The sequence below is a fragment of the Symphalangus syndactylus genome, chromosome 16 (genome assembly GCF_028878055.3).
Source record: "Symphalangus syndactylus isolate Jambi chromosome 16, NHGRI_mSymSyn1-v2.1_pri, whole genome shotgun sequence".
In the NCBI taxonomy this organism is placed as follows: Eukaryota; Metazoa; Chordata; class Mammalia; order Primates; family Hylobatidae; genus Symphalangus; species Symphalangus syndactylus.
In genome coordinates this window covers 67,383,020-67,398,600 of record NC_072438.2, presented here as the reverse complement: position 1 = coordinate 67,398,600, position 15,581 = coordinate 67,383,020, and the positions used below count along the sequence as shown (strand labels likewise).

Sequence of the window (15,581 nt, the reverse complement as noted above, 5' to 3'; positions counted from 1 at the left end):
TTAGTAAAGACAGGGTTTCACCATGATGGCCAGGCTGGTCTCGAACTCCTGACCTCATGATCTGCCCACCTCAGCCTCCCAAAGTGCTGAGATTACAGGCGTGAGCCACCGCGCCCAGCCTATATTTCTTTTAAGGACACACATTTCTTTTTTAATAGTCTCAACAAATCTGGGAATACTTAAAAATTATCCTTTAAAATGAAATCCTACCGGACACGGTGGCTCATGCCTGTAATCACAGCACTTTGGGCGGTCGACCTTTACACAAAGAGGCCAGACACGGTGGCTGATGGCTGTAATCCTAGCACTTTGCAAGACTGAGGTGGGTGGATCACTTGAGGTTAGGAGTTCAAGACCAGCCTGGCCAAAATGGTGAAACCCTGTCTCTACTAAAAATACAAAAATTAGCCAGGCATGGTGGTGTGCATCTGTAATCCCAGCTACACGGAAGGCTGAGGTACGAGAACAGCTTGAACCTGGAAGGCAGAGATTGCAGTGCGCCAAGATCACACCACTGCACTCCAGCCCAGGTGACAGAGCAAGACTCTGTCTCAAAAAAAAAAAAAAACATAAAACAAAAAACAAAAAATTTTATGCAAAGAAAAGTCTGTATCCATAAAGATGACAATCTGCTAAGGTAATGGAATGCACCTTTCTTGGAAGGCCTGAAGTCCAACTATGTCTTCTTCTGGTTCTCCATGTTTATAGAAATGAAGCCCAAGACCTTGAGGATCTTTTTTCTCTGCAGCCGTAAGAGAAAGTTCCACCACACCCTCATAAAATCTCACTGATGGGAAAGAAAAGAATGAAGACCTATGACTTACTAAGTTGGATACATTTTTCCTTAGCTGGCACATGAAAATAATGATCAAGGTTATGTCTCTACTGTACAATAGTCACCCTGCTAACATAAAATATTTCTGATAGGTCTTCAGAAGAAAAAGGTCTTAATATGCCTAAAAGGCAACTGATAAATATATTTCTTCATTGGGGGCCAGGTGTGGTGGCTCACGCCTATAATCCCAGCACTTTGGGAGGCTGAGGCGGGCAGATCACAAGGTCAGGAGTTGGAGACCAGCCTGACCAACATGGTGAAACCCTACCTCTACTAAAAATACAAAAATTAGCTGGGTGTGGTGGCACGTGCCTGTAATCCCAGCTACTCAAAAGGCTGAGGCAGGAGAATCGCTTGAACCAGGGAGGCAGAGGTTGCAGTGAGGCGAGATTGCACCACTGCATGCACTCCAGCCCGGGCGACAGAGCGAGACACTGTCTCAAAAAAAAAAAAAAAAAGAAAAGAAAAAGAAAAAAAAAAAAATATATATATATATATATATAAATATATATATAAAAAACATGTATATTTCTTCATTGGAAAAAAAAGACCGTATTTCAAATAACAAAAAGGAAAGTTTTAGTTCCCTACTGGGGGGAAAAAATACCTTGAGATTCATAATACCTGTGCAAATAGTTATAGCCTTTACATTATGTTAGATTTGATTTAAAGTAATTTTTTAAAAAGTAAGCAGATTATACCTTAAAACTCAATAAAAAATTTTAAATATCTGAAAAATAAATGTAATCCAGAAAGCAATCTAAAACGTAACAGTAATTGAACTGGACAAGAACTGAAACTCTAATGCTAAAAAAGTTATACATTTCGGCGGGGCACAGCGGAGGCTCACGTCTGTAATCCTAGCACTTTGAGAGGCTGAGATGGGTGGATCACCTGAGGTCAGGAGATCGAGACCACCCTGGCTAACATGGTAAAACCCCATCTCTACTAAAAATACAAAAATTGGCTGGGTGTTGGCCGGGCGCGGTGGCTCACGCCTGTAATCCCAGCGCTTTGGGAGGCCGAGGTGGGTGGATCATGAGATCAGGAGATCGAGACCATCCTGGCTAACACGGTGAAACCCCGTCTCTACTAAAAATACAAAAAAATTAGCCGGGCATGGTGGCAGGTGCCTGTAGTCCCAGCTACTCGGGAGGCTGCGGCAGAATGGCGTGAACCTGGGAGGCAGAGCTTGCAGTGAGCTGAGATTGCACCACTGCACTTCAGCCTGGGTGACAGAGCAAGACTCTGTCTCAAAAAAAAAAAAAAAAAAAAAAAAAAAAAAAAATTAGCTGGGCATGGTGGCAAGCGCCTGTAATACCAGCTACCTGGGAGGCTGAGGCAGGAGAATTGCTGGAACCTGGGAGACGGAGGCTGCAGTGAGCTAAGATCGTGCCACTGCACTCCCGCCTGGCTGACAGAGCGAGACTCTGTCTCAAAAAAAAAAAAAAATTGTGCATTTCAAAAGATAAAAAGAACATTACAGCTTCTGCAGGTCAGTGTAGTCATCAAATATTGTAACACAATGATACCATATTCCTACGTCCTTTCACTCGGCCTCTGATGTTGAAAGAAGATTTGCATCTGGAAAGTGGCTTTTCATCATTAGCTCGCTTCATTCATACACTATCGTTTGTCTTTTGAGTTGAGTAAAAGATACAAGAAACACTTTATTTCTCACCTTGTCTATACTGAACACAAACACTGGAAAGGTCCACTTGATTGCTAATTTTTTGATATTCCTTTAATGATTCCCTTAACATTCTTTCTTTTTCAGTCTTGTTTTGAACTTGTCGGGAACGCTGGAGAAGCTCATTTGCCTAGAAGAGGAGATAACAAGAACTTAAAAATATATAAAATCAAGCAGACAGATGATGCTGTCAACTAAGTTTTAGTCTATGTCTAAATTTATATATGGTTATTACCATTAAAATGAAAACAACTCTACAAACTTACTTCTTAATTTTAGGCAGAAAAGTTTTTGACCAAAAATTCCTAGCTATTCTTAATTCCTCTCACAAATATGTTAAGCAAGAGAGCTTTTGTCTGGTAATTCTCTTGCTTAGTCAATACATTATTGGGTAGCAGGCAGTCCATGCGACACTCATTTATTTATTTATTCCACCTGTAGGAAAGGATCAATAAAAATGCCCCCATTAACTCTAATTCACCAAAAGATTTACTTGAAGTTTTAGTACTTTTCCTTAACCTAAGGAGATAAATTATTCCCTAAATTTCCTTAATTTCTAAATTTAGTGATTTTTCTTAATTTCTCACCTTTGGTTTTTTAATATGGCCTAGAAACACTATCAAAGATTCTTTATGAGCCGGGCGCAGAGGCTCATGTCTATAATCCCAATACTTTGCAAGGCCGAGGCAGGCGGAGGTCAGGAGTTCAAAACCAGCCTAGACAACATGGTGAAACCTTGTCTCTACCAAAAATATAAAAAATTAGCCGGGTGTGGTGGTGCACACCTGTAATCCCAGCTATTTGGGAGGCTGAGGCAGGAGAATCACTTGAACCTTGGAAGGTGGAGGTTGCAGTGAGCTGAGATCGTGCCACTGCACTCCAGCCTGGGCGACAGAGCAAGACTCTGTCTTAAAAAAAAAAAAAAAAGAATATTCTTTATGAAAAACTTAAAGGAGGGCCGGGCATGGTGGCTCACGCTTATAATCCCAGCACTATGGGAGGCTGAGGCAGGAGGATCACTTGAAGCCAAGAGTTCAAGACCAGCCTGTGCAACAAATCAGAACTTGTCTCTATAAAAAACAAAAAAATTGGCTGGGTGTAGTGGTGCACACCCGTAGTCCCCAGCTACATGAGAGGCCCACTTGAGTCTAGGACTTAAAAGCTGCTGTGAGCTATGATCACAGCACTGCACTACAGCCTAAGTAACAGAGTGAAACCCTGTGTCAAATAAATAAATAAAAATATTTTTAAAAAGAAAAGCTAAGCTTAAAAGAGTATACACAGGTTTTAAGAAGCCACATATTTCTAACCCCTTTCTTAGATGAGGATTCTGAGGCTAGGAGAGATTAAGAGATCTAACTGACTGAGGTTTTGTATGAAGTGAAACAAGATGGTTCATCATACATGATACCTCTTATAACAAACAATGAAATAGGTAATAAAGTATCATACCTTAGAACAAATTGCATCATCAGTGCTATATAGAAGTGGGCAGATATCCTGTAAATGTAAACTAATGCCATCAACAGCGGCATTATCTCTGATGTAGCAGTTGATAAGAGAAGCAATTAATGCCCCTGTGAGTTCTTTGTCCCTGATTACAAGATCTTTAAAGGTGGTGATCTTCAGCTGCTCTTGAAGTTCCTAGGAGCATAAAACTTTTCTATCACAATTATAGAAATACCATATTTCTAAACATAATGAAATTATTTTAATAACTTAAAATAACCTAAATATTAATAGACTCTATAATTGAAAAGCGAAAATATACTAATTAGTAGAAACAAATTTTTGCAAACTTACATAAAATCATACAGAGTTGGAAAAGAACCTACAGCAGATCTAGTCCAAAACTCTCACTTTCCAAATGAGAAAAGTAAAGCTTAAGTAGAGCCAAAACTAGAGCCACATCTCCTGGCTTTGGTTATAAAACGGAAAAAACAATCACTTGGCAACATTTGAAAATCTTGGGCTTACATATTACTCTTCCTAAATACTGCTAGAATTCCATTATTCTAGGCCTTATAATAATATTGGAGTTTAATCTGTATTGTGAACAAATCTGCTTGTCCAAATGAAGCTCTGAAGTATTGATTTATACTATAGTAAAATATTCTGTTAGTGATGTGACTGCTATCTCTTTTTTCTAAATTAAAGGAAATATCCAAACTGTGTTAAAATTCTTGAACAAATCTTTAATTTGCATTCATTGAGCATGCCATTGGTGATGTAAGGAAGAGAGCTTTGAAGATGGATCACAAAAACATACCCAGGATAAAAACCTACCTACAATATATTTATCACTCAATAAAACTCAAAATTATTATTCTACTTGCTATGAAAAAGATAACAGTTTCATAATTAAATATATTAGCTTGAATTTTTAAAAATAAAAAACAATATGTGTTTAAAAGAAACAAAACCACCAACAAAAGCCACAAATATTCATTGGACACTAGTGGAAAGAATTAGGAGACTGCCTTCCAATGTTGAAAATGGTATACGAGAGTCGAAAATTAAGTGTTTCAGAGCAATGAAATATCCATACAGGACAAGGAAAAATTTTTTTTTACAGAATTGCAGCTAGTAACTGGGGAAGGAATCACAGATTTAAAATATTATCCTTTTGGCCGGGCATGGTGGCTCATGCCTGTAATCCCGGCACTTTGGGAGGCCAAGGCAGGTGGACCACGTGAGGTCAGGAGTTCAACACCAGCCTGGCCAACCTGGCGAAACCCTGTCTCTACTAAAACTACAAAAATCAGCCCGGTGTAGTGGCACATGCCTGTAGTCCCAGCTACTTGGGAAGCTGAGGCAGGAGAATTGCTTGTACCCGGGAGATGGAGGTTGCAGTGATCTGAGATCACTCCACAGCACTCCAACCTGGGTGACAGAATGAGACGCTGTCTCAAAAAAAATAAAAAACAAACAAACAAATAAATAAATAAATATTACCCTTTTGTAATCCTAAATGAAATAATAAATTCCAGCAATGATTATCAATGGATGATTAAAGTCTGATGGAGAATTCCACAATGGCAGTATTAGGCTTACTACTTGAATCCAGCAATCCATCTTAGTGTCACTAAAAGAAGGACAACAAAACCTTTTGTGTCTTCTAACAGTCTGATGAACAAACCACTACCTATTGAAGTATTCTATTCTTCCTCAAAAAAGGACCTGAACCGAATCAAGCCTATATAATAAACGTTCATTTTATAGAAAATGCAGGAGATAGAGGAAGAAGTTCGCTACAAAGAGGATTAAAAAAAAGCCTTAGAATGTCCTTAGAATGCTGGACATTCTACTGGATTGATGACTGGATTTCTATAAGGCAACAGCAAGGAAAAGAAAAAGAAGGAAAGACTGCTTCAGATTGAAACAGATGAAAGAGAAACAACACATTCCACAAGCAAACCAACTAAACTGTTTAGATTCTAATTTGAACGAACCAATCTGTAAAAACACATTTTTAAGACAGATTTTGCTATCAAATATTGATAGTTAATATTGGTAACTATCCAGTCTAGGAGACACGGCGAAACCCCATCTCCACAAAAAAATACAAAAATTAGCTAGGCGTAGTGGTGTGTGCCTATAGTACCAGGTACTCAGGAGGCTAAAGTAGGAGAATCACTGGAGTCCAGGGAGGTCAAGGGTGCAGTGAGCCGTGATCGTGCCACTGCACTCCAGCCTGGGTGACAGAGCGAGACACTGTCTCAAGAAAAACTGGTAACTGATCATGACGTTGTTATTCAAGGAACTATTTTTTTTAGAAACACAGTATCTTGAAAATGCTGAATGAGTCAAACGTATATGGGAGTTACAGTCTCACTCTGTCACCCAGGCTGGGGTGCAGTGGCACAATCATGGCTAAGTGGCGCCTCAACCTCCCAGGCTCAAGTGCTCCTCCCACTTTAGCCTCCCAAGTAGCTGGGACTACAGGCATGTGCCACCACACTTGAATAATTTATTTTTTATTTTTAGTAGAGGTGGGTCCTGACATCTTGCCCAGGATAGTCTTGAACTCCTAGGCTCAAGTGATCCTCCTGCCTCAGCCTCCCAAAGTGTTGGGATCGCAGGCGTGAGGCATGGTGCCCAGTCAAGAGTATTTAATTTAGGTTGTTGGGCCCTTTGAAATTATAAGCAAAAGTCTGTGTGTCCATGTCGATATGCATTTCTTTAAGGGTAGTGAGAGATAGCTTTCATCAGATTCTCAGAAGAATCTGTAGCTCAAATAAAGGGTACAGTCCATTGTTTTAAAAAATATGTTTTGTAAAGTATGACTTCATTCACATACCCACAAGTAAAAACTTGTGGCTTTGACAAAATAGGTCCCCCAAGTTGGTACGCTTTTGTGCAATCTTCCCATAACATACTAACTTCATCATAACTTAAATGCTTCCCAGAATAGTCCCCTCCAAAGCCAAAATACTCATCCAAAAAAATCCAAAGATAGTATTAACGGTATAATCATAAAAAAATTAAAAAAACTTACTTTCTGAAGTTCTGCCACAATGACAGTGAATTGATGTTCACAAAGAAGTTTCCATAAAGCCAGAGCCTGATATGATTTTCGAACCAACTGCTGAATTGCCTGAAGTGAAATCTTTTCACTTAGTTGAGCCTCTAATGAGAAAACAAAACTAATAAATTATTATAAAATAACATAGGTTAAGTTGCTTTATTTCAAATAAAAACTGTAGTTAAGGTTGAAATCCCTGTTGTTTTCTTCCTAGCCCCCATTAGAGGCAACCATGATAATCAGTAGTATTTATGTTTTTATCTTCTCCACGTGCGTGTATATAGATATACATGCTTCTGTGTTTGTGTAGGTACAAACACATAAACCATGAAAATATTGCTGTGTGGCCGGGCATGGTGGCTCACGCCTGTAATCCCAGCACTTTGGGAGGCCGAGGCAGGTGGATCATGAGGTCAGGAGATCGAGACCATCCTGGCTAACACGGTGAAACTCTGTCTCTACTAAAAACATAAAAAATTAGCTGGGGAGGGGGGACGGCGGGTGCCTGTAGTCCCAGCTACTCGGGAGGCTGAGGCATGAGAATGGCGTGAACCCGGGCGGCGGAGCTTACAGCGAGCCGAGATCGCGCCACTGCACTCCAGCCTGGGCGACAGAGCGAGACTCCGTCTCAAAAAAAAAAAAAAAGAAATTGCTGTATTTTTAACAAATACACCATCGCTTTTTCTTTTTTCTTTTTTTTGAGACGGAGTCTCGCTCTGTCGCCCAGGCTGGAGTGCAGTGGCGCGATCTCGGCTCACTGTAAGCTCCGCCGCCCGGGTTCACGCCATTCTCCTGCCTCAGCCTCCCAAGTAGCTGGGAATACAGGCGCCCGCCACTAAGCCCGGCTAATTTTTTGTATATTTAGTAGAGACAGGGTTTCACCATGTTAGCCAGGATGGTCTCGATCTCCTGACCTCGTGATCCACCCGCCTCGATCTCCCAAAGTGCTGGGATTACAGGCGTGAGCCACCGTGCCCGGCCCACCATCGCTTTTTCTATTCAGTTATATGTTCACAGGCTATCCACACTGATAAATATAAATCTAGTACATTTATTTTCACTACTGCGTGTTCCATCATGCAAGTATACCACAATTTGGCCCATTTTTCACTTGGAGGACATTACACTGTTTCTAGTATTTTGATAATGAAACAATGATGCAATAAATATTCTTAAAGAACATCTCCTAGAAAGCACAGTCAAGTTAGTCTAGGACTGAGTTTCTCAAACCCTAGATCAACATGCATTGGCGAGTCATGAAATCAATTTAGTCAGTCATGATAGCTTTTTTGCTCACCCCTCAAATATAGAAAGTAGAAAATAATTCAAAAAAGAAAGAAATATTAGAGTATAAAACAGGTAGAATTATTTCAGGAAAACCTATTTTAGTTTGTGTGTATGCTTTTGAACATCTGAGTCATAATTTAAGATATATTTCTCTTTTTCCCCCAAAACGAAGTCTTGCTCTGTTGCCCAGGCTGGAGTGCAGTGGTATGATCTCAGTTCACTACAACCTCTGCCTCCTGGGTTCAAGCGATTCACCTGCCTCAGCCTCCCGAGTAGCCAGGATTACAGGCACCCGCCAGCATGCCCACCTAATTTTGGTATTTTTTGTAGAGGCAGGGTTTCACCATGTTGGCCAGGCTGGTTGCAAACTCCTGACCTCAAATGATCTGCCCGCCTTGGCCTCCCAAAGTGCTGGGATTAAAGGCGTGAGCCCCCCCACCTGGCCATGTAAGATATATTTCTTACTGTGGGAAAAAGTTTGAAAAAAAATCCTCTAAGGATATATACCTAGAAGTGACAAAATCAGCTTTAAGAGTATATATTTAGCTTTTACCAGATATGATCACATTGCTCTCCAAAGCAGCTGTTTCAGTATAAACTGCCAGCAATCCAAATGCTCTTATTTATACAAATCCTCACCAATGTTTGGTAATGTAATCTCAAAGCCATACTGAACTATCATTAGCTGCTCAGAAAAAAAAATTTGCTAAATGGTGACTGGGCACAGTGGCTCAGGGCTGTAATCCTAGCACTTTGGGAGGCCGAGGTGGGCGGATCACTTGAGGCCATGAGTTTAAGACCAGCTTGGCCAACATGGCGAAACCCCATCTCTACTAAAAATCCAAAAATTAGCCAGGTGTGGTGGCACATGCCTGTAATCCCAGTTACTCAGGTGGCTGAGCCACAATTATCACTTGAACCCAGGAGGTGGAGGTTGCAGTGAGCCAAGATGGCACCATTGCACTCCAGCCTGGGCAACAGAGCAATACTCTGTCTCAAAACAAAACAAAACGAAACAGAACTGAACAGAATAGAACAGAAACAAAATTGGAGGAGAGGCAAACAATTTCAACATTTTTTCAAAAAGAGAAAAAAATTTAAGGCCAGGCACAGTGGCTCACGCTGGTAATCCCAGCACTTTGGGAGGCCGAGATGGGCGGATCACAAGGTCAGGGGATCAAGACCATCCTGGCTAACGCGGTGAAATCCCGTCTCTACTAAAAATACAAAAAAATTAGCTGGGTGTGGTGGCGGGTGCCTGTAGTCCCAGCTACTTGGGAGGCTGAGGCAGGAGAATGGCGTGAACCCGGAAGGCGGAGCCTGGGCGGCAGAGCAAGACTCCATCTCCAAAAAAATAAGAGAGACAAAAAATTTAAAAGACAGTAAAAAAGAATTTACAAAATGATGAATAGAAACCTAGGGTCCTGAGTAGGGAAGAAAGTAGCTTGGGACAAAAATAAATGGTTGAATGTTAATTGAGAAAGTTCTATTGGCCAGGCATGGTGGCTCACGCAAGTAATCCCGGCACTTTGGGAGGCCGAGTTAGGCGGATCACCTGAGGTCATGAGTTCAAGACCGGCCTGGCCAAAGTGGCAAAACCCCATCTCTACTAAAAACCCAAAAACTAGATGGGTGTGGTGGCACACGCCTGTGATTCCAGCTACTTGAGAGGCTGAGGCAGGAGAATCGCTTGAACCTGGGAGGTAGAGGTTGCAGTAAGCCAAGATTGCGCCATTGTACTTCAGCCTCGGCAAAAAAGCGAGACTCCCTCTCAAAACAAACAAACCAGAAAGTTCTATCACGGCCAAAAAAAGTAAATCTAACCCTAACAATGGAAGGCAAAATAACTTAGAAAAAATTAAAAGGCATAAAAAGTTCATGCAATAACTTATTATTATTCTAACTTGTATCTGGAATAACTGAAGATTATGAGAACTTTCCAGTTGCCTTGCTCTTTCCTTACTTGTTACTACTTATAATTGATAAAAAGCACAATGACATACTTGATTCATATTTTTAGCTCTATAAAAAGGCATACTAATCATTAGGGAAATGCGAATCAAAATCCCAACGAGATGCCATTCCGTGTTCATTAGGATGGCTATATATAAAAGGACAGAAAAACGACAAATGTTGGCAAAGATGTGAAGAAATTGGAACCTTTGTGCATTGCTACTAGAAGTATAAAATGCTGTGGCTGGCCAGGCGCAGTGGCTCACGCCTGTAATCCTACCACTTTGGGAGGCCGAAGTGGGTGGATCACCTGAGGTCAGGAGTTCAAGACCAGCCTGGCCAACATGGTGAAACCCCATCTATACTAAAAATAAAAAAATTAGCTGGGTGTGGTGCCACATGCCTGTAACCACAGCTACTCGGGAGGCTGAGGCAGAATTGCTTGAACGTGGGAGGTGGCGGCTGCAGTGAGCCAAGATCGCACCACTGTACTCCAGCCTGGGCGACAAGAGTGAAACTCCGTCTCAAAAAGAAATAAAGATAAACATAAAACACAGTAGTTGCTATGAAACAGTATGGCAGTTCATCAAAAAAATTAGTAACAGAATTACCATATGATATAGCAATTCCACTTCTGGGTATATACCCAAAAGAACTGAAAGCAGAGACTTTAATTTGTATTTGTTCACCCATGTTAATAGCAGCATTATTCACAATAGCCAAAAAAACGGAAGTAACTCAGCGTCCATCAACAGATGAATGGATAAAGGAAGTGTGGTATGTGTGCACATATGGACATATACACAATAGAAATTACTCAGTCTTAAAAAGGAAGGAAATTCTGACATGTTACAACATGGATGAACCTTTAGGACAGTATTCTAAGTGACATAAGCCTGTCACAAAATGAAAAATTTGATTTCATTCTAATAAGGTACCCAGACTGGTAAAACTCAGAAAGTAGAAAGGTGGTTGCCAGGGACCTAGGACAGGGGAAAAAAATGGGGGGTTATTATTTCATGGGTACAGAGTGACTTTTGGTGTTTATTTTTTTAAGACAGAGTCTTGCTCTTGTTGCCCAGGCTAGGGTGCAGTGGCACAAATTCGGCTCACTGCAACCTCTGCCTGCTAGGTTCAAGCGATTCTCCTGCCTCAGCCTCCCGAGTAGCTGGGATTACAGGTGCCCGCCACCACACCTGGCTAATTTTTGTATTTTTGATAGAGATGGGGTTTCAACATGTTGGCCAGGCTGGTCTTGAACTCCTGACCTCAGGTGATCCACCTGCCATGGCCTCCCAAAGTGCTGGGATTACAGGCGAGAGCCACCGCGCCCAGCCCAGAGTGACATTTTGGGGAAGATGACAAAAGTTCTGGAGATGGATGTTGGTAATGGGTACATAAAATGAATATACTGAATGCCACTGAAGTGTACACTTAAAAATAGTAAAAACGGGCCAGGTGCAGTGGCTCACGCCTGTAATCCCAGCACTTTGGGAGGCTGAGGCGGGCGGATCATGAGGTCAGGAGATTTGAGATCATCCTGCTTAACACGGTGAAACCCCGTCTCTACTAAAAATACAAAAAAAAAAAAAAATTAGCCGGGTGTGGTGGTGGGCGCCTGTAGTCCCAGCTACTCGGAAGGCTAAGGCAGGAGAATGCAGTGAACCCGGGAGGTGGAGCTTGCAGTGAGCCAAGCTCATGCCATTGCACTCCGGCCTGGGCGACAGAGTGAGACTCTGTCTCAAAAAAAAAAAAAAAAAGGTAAAAATGGGGCTGGGCATGGTGGCTCACATCTGTAATCCCAGCACTTTGGGAGGCCGAGGTGGATGGATCACCTGAGGTTGGAAGTTCGAGACCAGCCTGACCAACACAGAGAAACCCTGTCTCTTCTGAAAATACAAAATTAGCCGGGCATGGTGGCACATGCCTCTAATCTCAGCTACTTGGGAGGCTGAGACAGAAGAATTTCTTGAACCCGGGAGGCAGAGGTTGCAGTGAGCCAAGATCGCGCCATTGCACTCCAGCCTGGGAAACAAGAGTGAAACTCTGTCTCAAAAACATAAACAGATAAAAAGTAAAAATGGTAAATTTTATGGTATATGTATATTTCACCACAATAAAAAAAATCATAAAGAAATAGGTGTGTATCATGTTTTCTGGTGGAGGAAGGAACAAAAATGTATATGCTAAAAGAGATAGAGAAATATACAATATCTATGTTATCCACTTTCCCAGTCACACTTTTTTTTTTTTTTTTTTTTTTGAGACAGAGTCTCGCTCTCTCGCCCAGGCTGGAGTGCAGTGGCGCAATCTCGGCTCACTGCAAGCTCCGCCTCCGGGGTTCACGCCATTCTCCTGCCTCAGCCTCTCCGAGTAGCTGGGACTACAGGCGCCCGCCACCACACCCAGCTAATTTTTTGTATTTTTAGTAGAGACGGGGTTTCACTGTGGTCTCGATCTCCTGACCTCGTGATCCGCCCGCCTCGGCCTCCCAAAGTGCTGGGATTACAAGCGTGAGCCACCGCGCCCGGCCTTTTTTTTTTTTTTTTTGTGGCAGGGTCTCACTCTGTCACCCAGGCTGGAGTGCAGTGGCATGATCTCAGCTCACTGCAACCTCTGCCTCCCAGAAAGAGGTGATCCTCCCAACTCAGCCTTCCAAAGTGCTGGTATTACAGGTGTGAGCCAGCACCCCAGACCCAATTACACTGATATTTTAATAACAAATATTTGTGTACAAAGTACATCTTACTAAGAAAGTCCATTGTTTTCTATTAAAGTAATAAAATTTTACTGAGGTCATGTACGCTTAACTGATGAGAAGCAATAATTTACCATGAAACTTCCTCTGCAGCTCCTGTTGCATTTGCTGGGGATTTCCGTTTTCAGGACGCATGAATCCTATCAGCCTCTGCTGCACTTTAGCAGTAGTACTGAAACAGAAATTGCAGAATGTGTGTGTTTATAACAGCTTTGTTGAGATATAACACATACTTATACAGTACAATTCAAACATTTAATATGTATACTTTTTAAAAATAATTCATAAGGTTGGGCAACCATCACTAGAAGGGCTGATGGCCAGAAAAAATTTATGACACAGACTAAACAGATGCTACTTAAAATGACTGAGATTAAATCAATTAAGTGACTGAGAACATCAGCTATAAATTTTCCTAATCTGTAGAAAAAAAAGATCAAGTAAAAAGAAGGAGTAAGGAGAGAAAGGAAAGAAGGAAATTATGGAAGAGAAGAAACAAGCTAGATACAAAAGAGTTAATATGATTCTCCAAAGAGAATGGGACAGAAGAAATATAGATTGAGTATCCCTAATAAAAAAAATCTAACATCTGAAATGTCCCCAAATCTGAAACGTTTTGCGCATCAGCATGATGCTCAAAGGAAATGCTCACTGGAGCAATTTGGATTTCAAATTTTCGGAATGGGGTGCTCAACCTAAGTTAATGCAAATATTCAAAAATCCAAAAAAAAAAAAGTGAAAGCCAAAACACTGCTGGTCCCAAACAGTTCGGATAAGGGATACTCAATGTGTACCACAATACATAAAAAACAAGAGAAGAAAACTGATCAAAGCCAAGACGTTCATTCTAAAGGCTCACTGAAAGCTGTAAAGAAGATATACCTAAAGACATCATGTTGTGTTTAATTTCGGTAACAAAAAGAAAAAAACACAAAAAAGTTTCAAAGTAAACACTAAGTCACTTAGAAAGGAAAGAGAATCATACAAGTAATGTACTTTTTCATCTACAACATTAAACTCTGGGAAGAAAATGGTGCAAAATGTATATGAAGATCTGAGAAATGGTCTATGATCTTAAAATCCCACATTCATTGGGCAATAAAAACGAACAAAGCATGAATACATCCTACCACATAAATCTCAAACATGAGCCCCCAAAATACACCAAGTGAAAGAAGCCAGACTCAAAGACCACACAGTATGATTCTGTTTATATGACATGTCAAGAATAGGCACATCTACAGAGATAGAGCAGATCAGTGTCTGGGGCTAAGAAGTGGGAATGGAAAGTGACTGCTAATGGACATGAGGTATGTCTCCTAGATAATGGAAGTGTGCTAAAACTGGACTGTGGTGATGGTTGCACAATTCTATGAATTTATTAAAAGTCACTGAACTGAACATTCAAAATGAGTAAATTTAGTGGTATGTAAAGTAGATCTCAAAAATCTGTTTAGAAAATTTCCATACTCAATGAAACTAATGTTACAGGAATCCAAGGGTTGGTCGAAATTAGGACATGTATTAATTCTATTGTTAAAGGTAAGGGGAAAATGATATGATCATCTCTGTAAAATGCAGTAAATACATTTAACAAACTCACTTACTGAATATGTTAAGCCTATTCAATATGTTAAACATATTCAATAAGGGCTGAGTGCGGATGGCTCATGCCTAAAATCCCAGCATTTTTTGAGGCCAAGACAGGAGAATCGCCTAAGCCCAGGAGTGCAAGATCAATGTGAGCAAAACAGTGAGACCTTGTCTCTACAAAATGTGAAATAAAAAAATCAGCGGAGCATGGTGGCATGTGCCTGTAGTCCCAGCTACTCAGGAGGCTGAGGTGGGAGGATCACTTGAAGCTGGGAGGTCAAAGTTGCAGTGAGCCGTGATCATGCCACTGCATTCCAGCCTGGGCAACAGAGTGAGACCCGTCTCAAAAAACACCTCAGTAAGGGTGGATGCAGTGGGTCATTCCTGTAATCCCAGCACTTTGGGAAGCTAAGGAGGGAGCATCACTTGAGGCCAAGAGTTTGAGACCAGCCTGGGCAACACAACCCTATCTCTGAGAAAAATAAGAAAAAATCAGCCAGGTATGGCAGCACACGCCTATAGCCCCAGCTACTCAGGCAGCTGAGTCTGAGGTTGCAGGGAACAATGATCACATCACTGCACTCCAGCCTCAATGACAGAGCAAGATTGCCTAAAAAAGAAAAAAAAGCCGGGCGCGGTGGCTCACGCTTGTAATCCCAGCACTTTGGGAGGCCGAGGCGGGCGGATCACAAGGTCAGGAGATCGAGACCACGGTGAAACCCCGTCTCTACTAAAAAATACAAAAAATTAGCTGGGCGTGGTGGCGGGCGCCTGTAGTCCCAGCTACTTGGAGAGGCTGAGGCAGGAGAATGGCGTGAACCCGGGACGCGGAGCTTGCAGTGAGCCGAGATTGCGCCACTGCACTCCAGCCTGGGCGAAAGAGCAAGACTCCGTCTCAAAAAAAAAAAAAAAAAAAAAAAAAAAAAAAAAAAAAAGAAAA

The 15,581-nt window shown here is 41.5% G+C and overlaps 1 protein-coding gene across 3 annotated transcripts in view; it reads right to left on the bottom strand.

Moving 5' to 3' along the window:
* The window catches only part of NUP155 (nucleoporin 155), an 80,370-nt gene that overhangs the window by 13,259 nt on the left and 51,530 nt on the right, over positions 1-15,581 (bottom strand). For 2 of the 3 annotated variants that reach the window (XM_055245637.2, XM_063619565.1), the window contains exons 21-25: positions 13,123-13,220; positions 7,024-7,154; positions 3,978-4,169; positions 2,517-2,655; positions 652-787 (exon numbers count right to left, since the gene is read on the bottom strand). In XM_055245637.2, coding sequence (XP_055101612.1) covers positions 652-787; positions 2,517-2,655; positions 3,978-4,169; positions 7,024-7,154; positions 13,123-13,220 — 696 coding nt within the window. The remainder of the gene's footprint in view (positions 1-651; positions 788-2,516; positions 2,656-3,977; positions 4,170-7,023; positions 7,155-13,122; positions 13,221-15,581) is intronic. The other variant, XM_055245638.2, reaches the window with a different exon arrangement.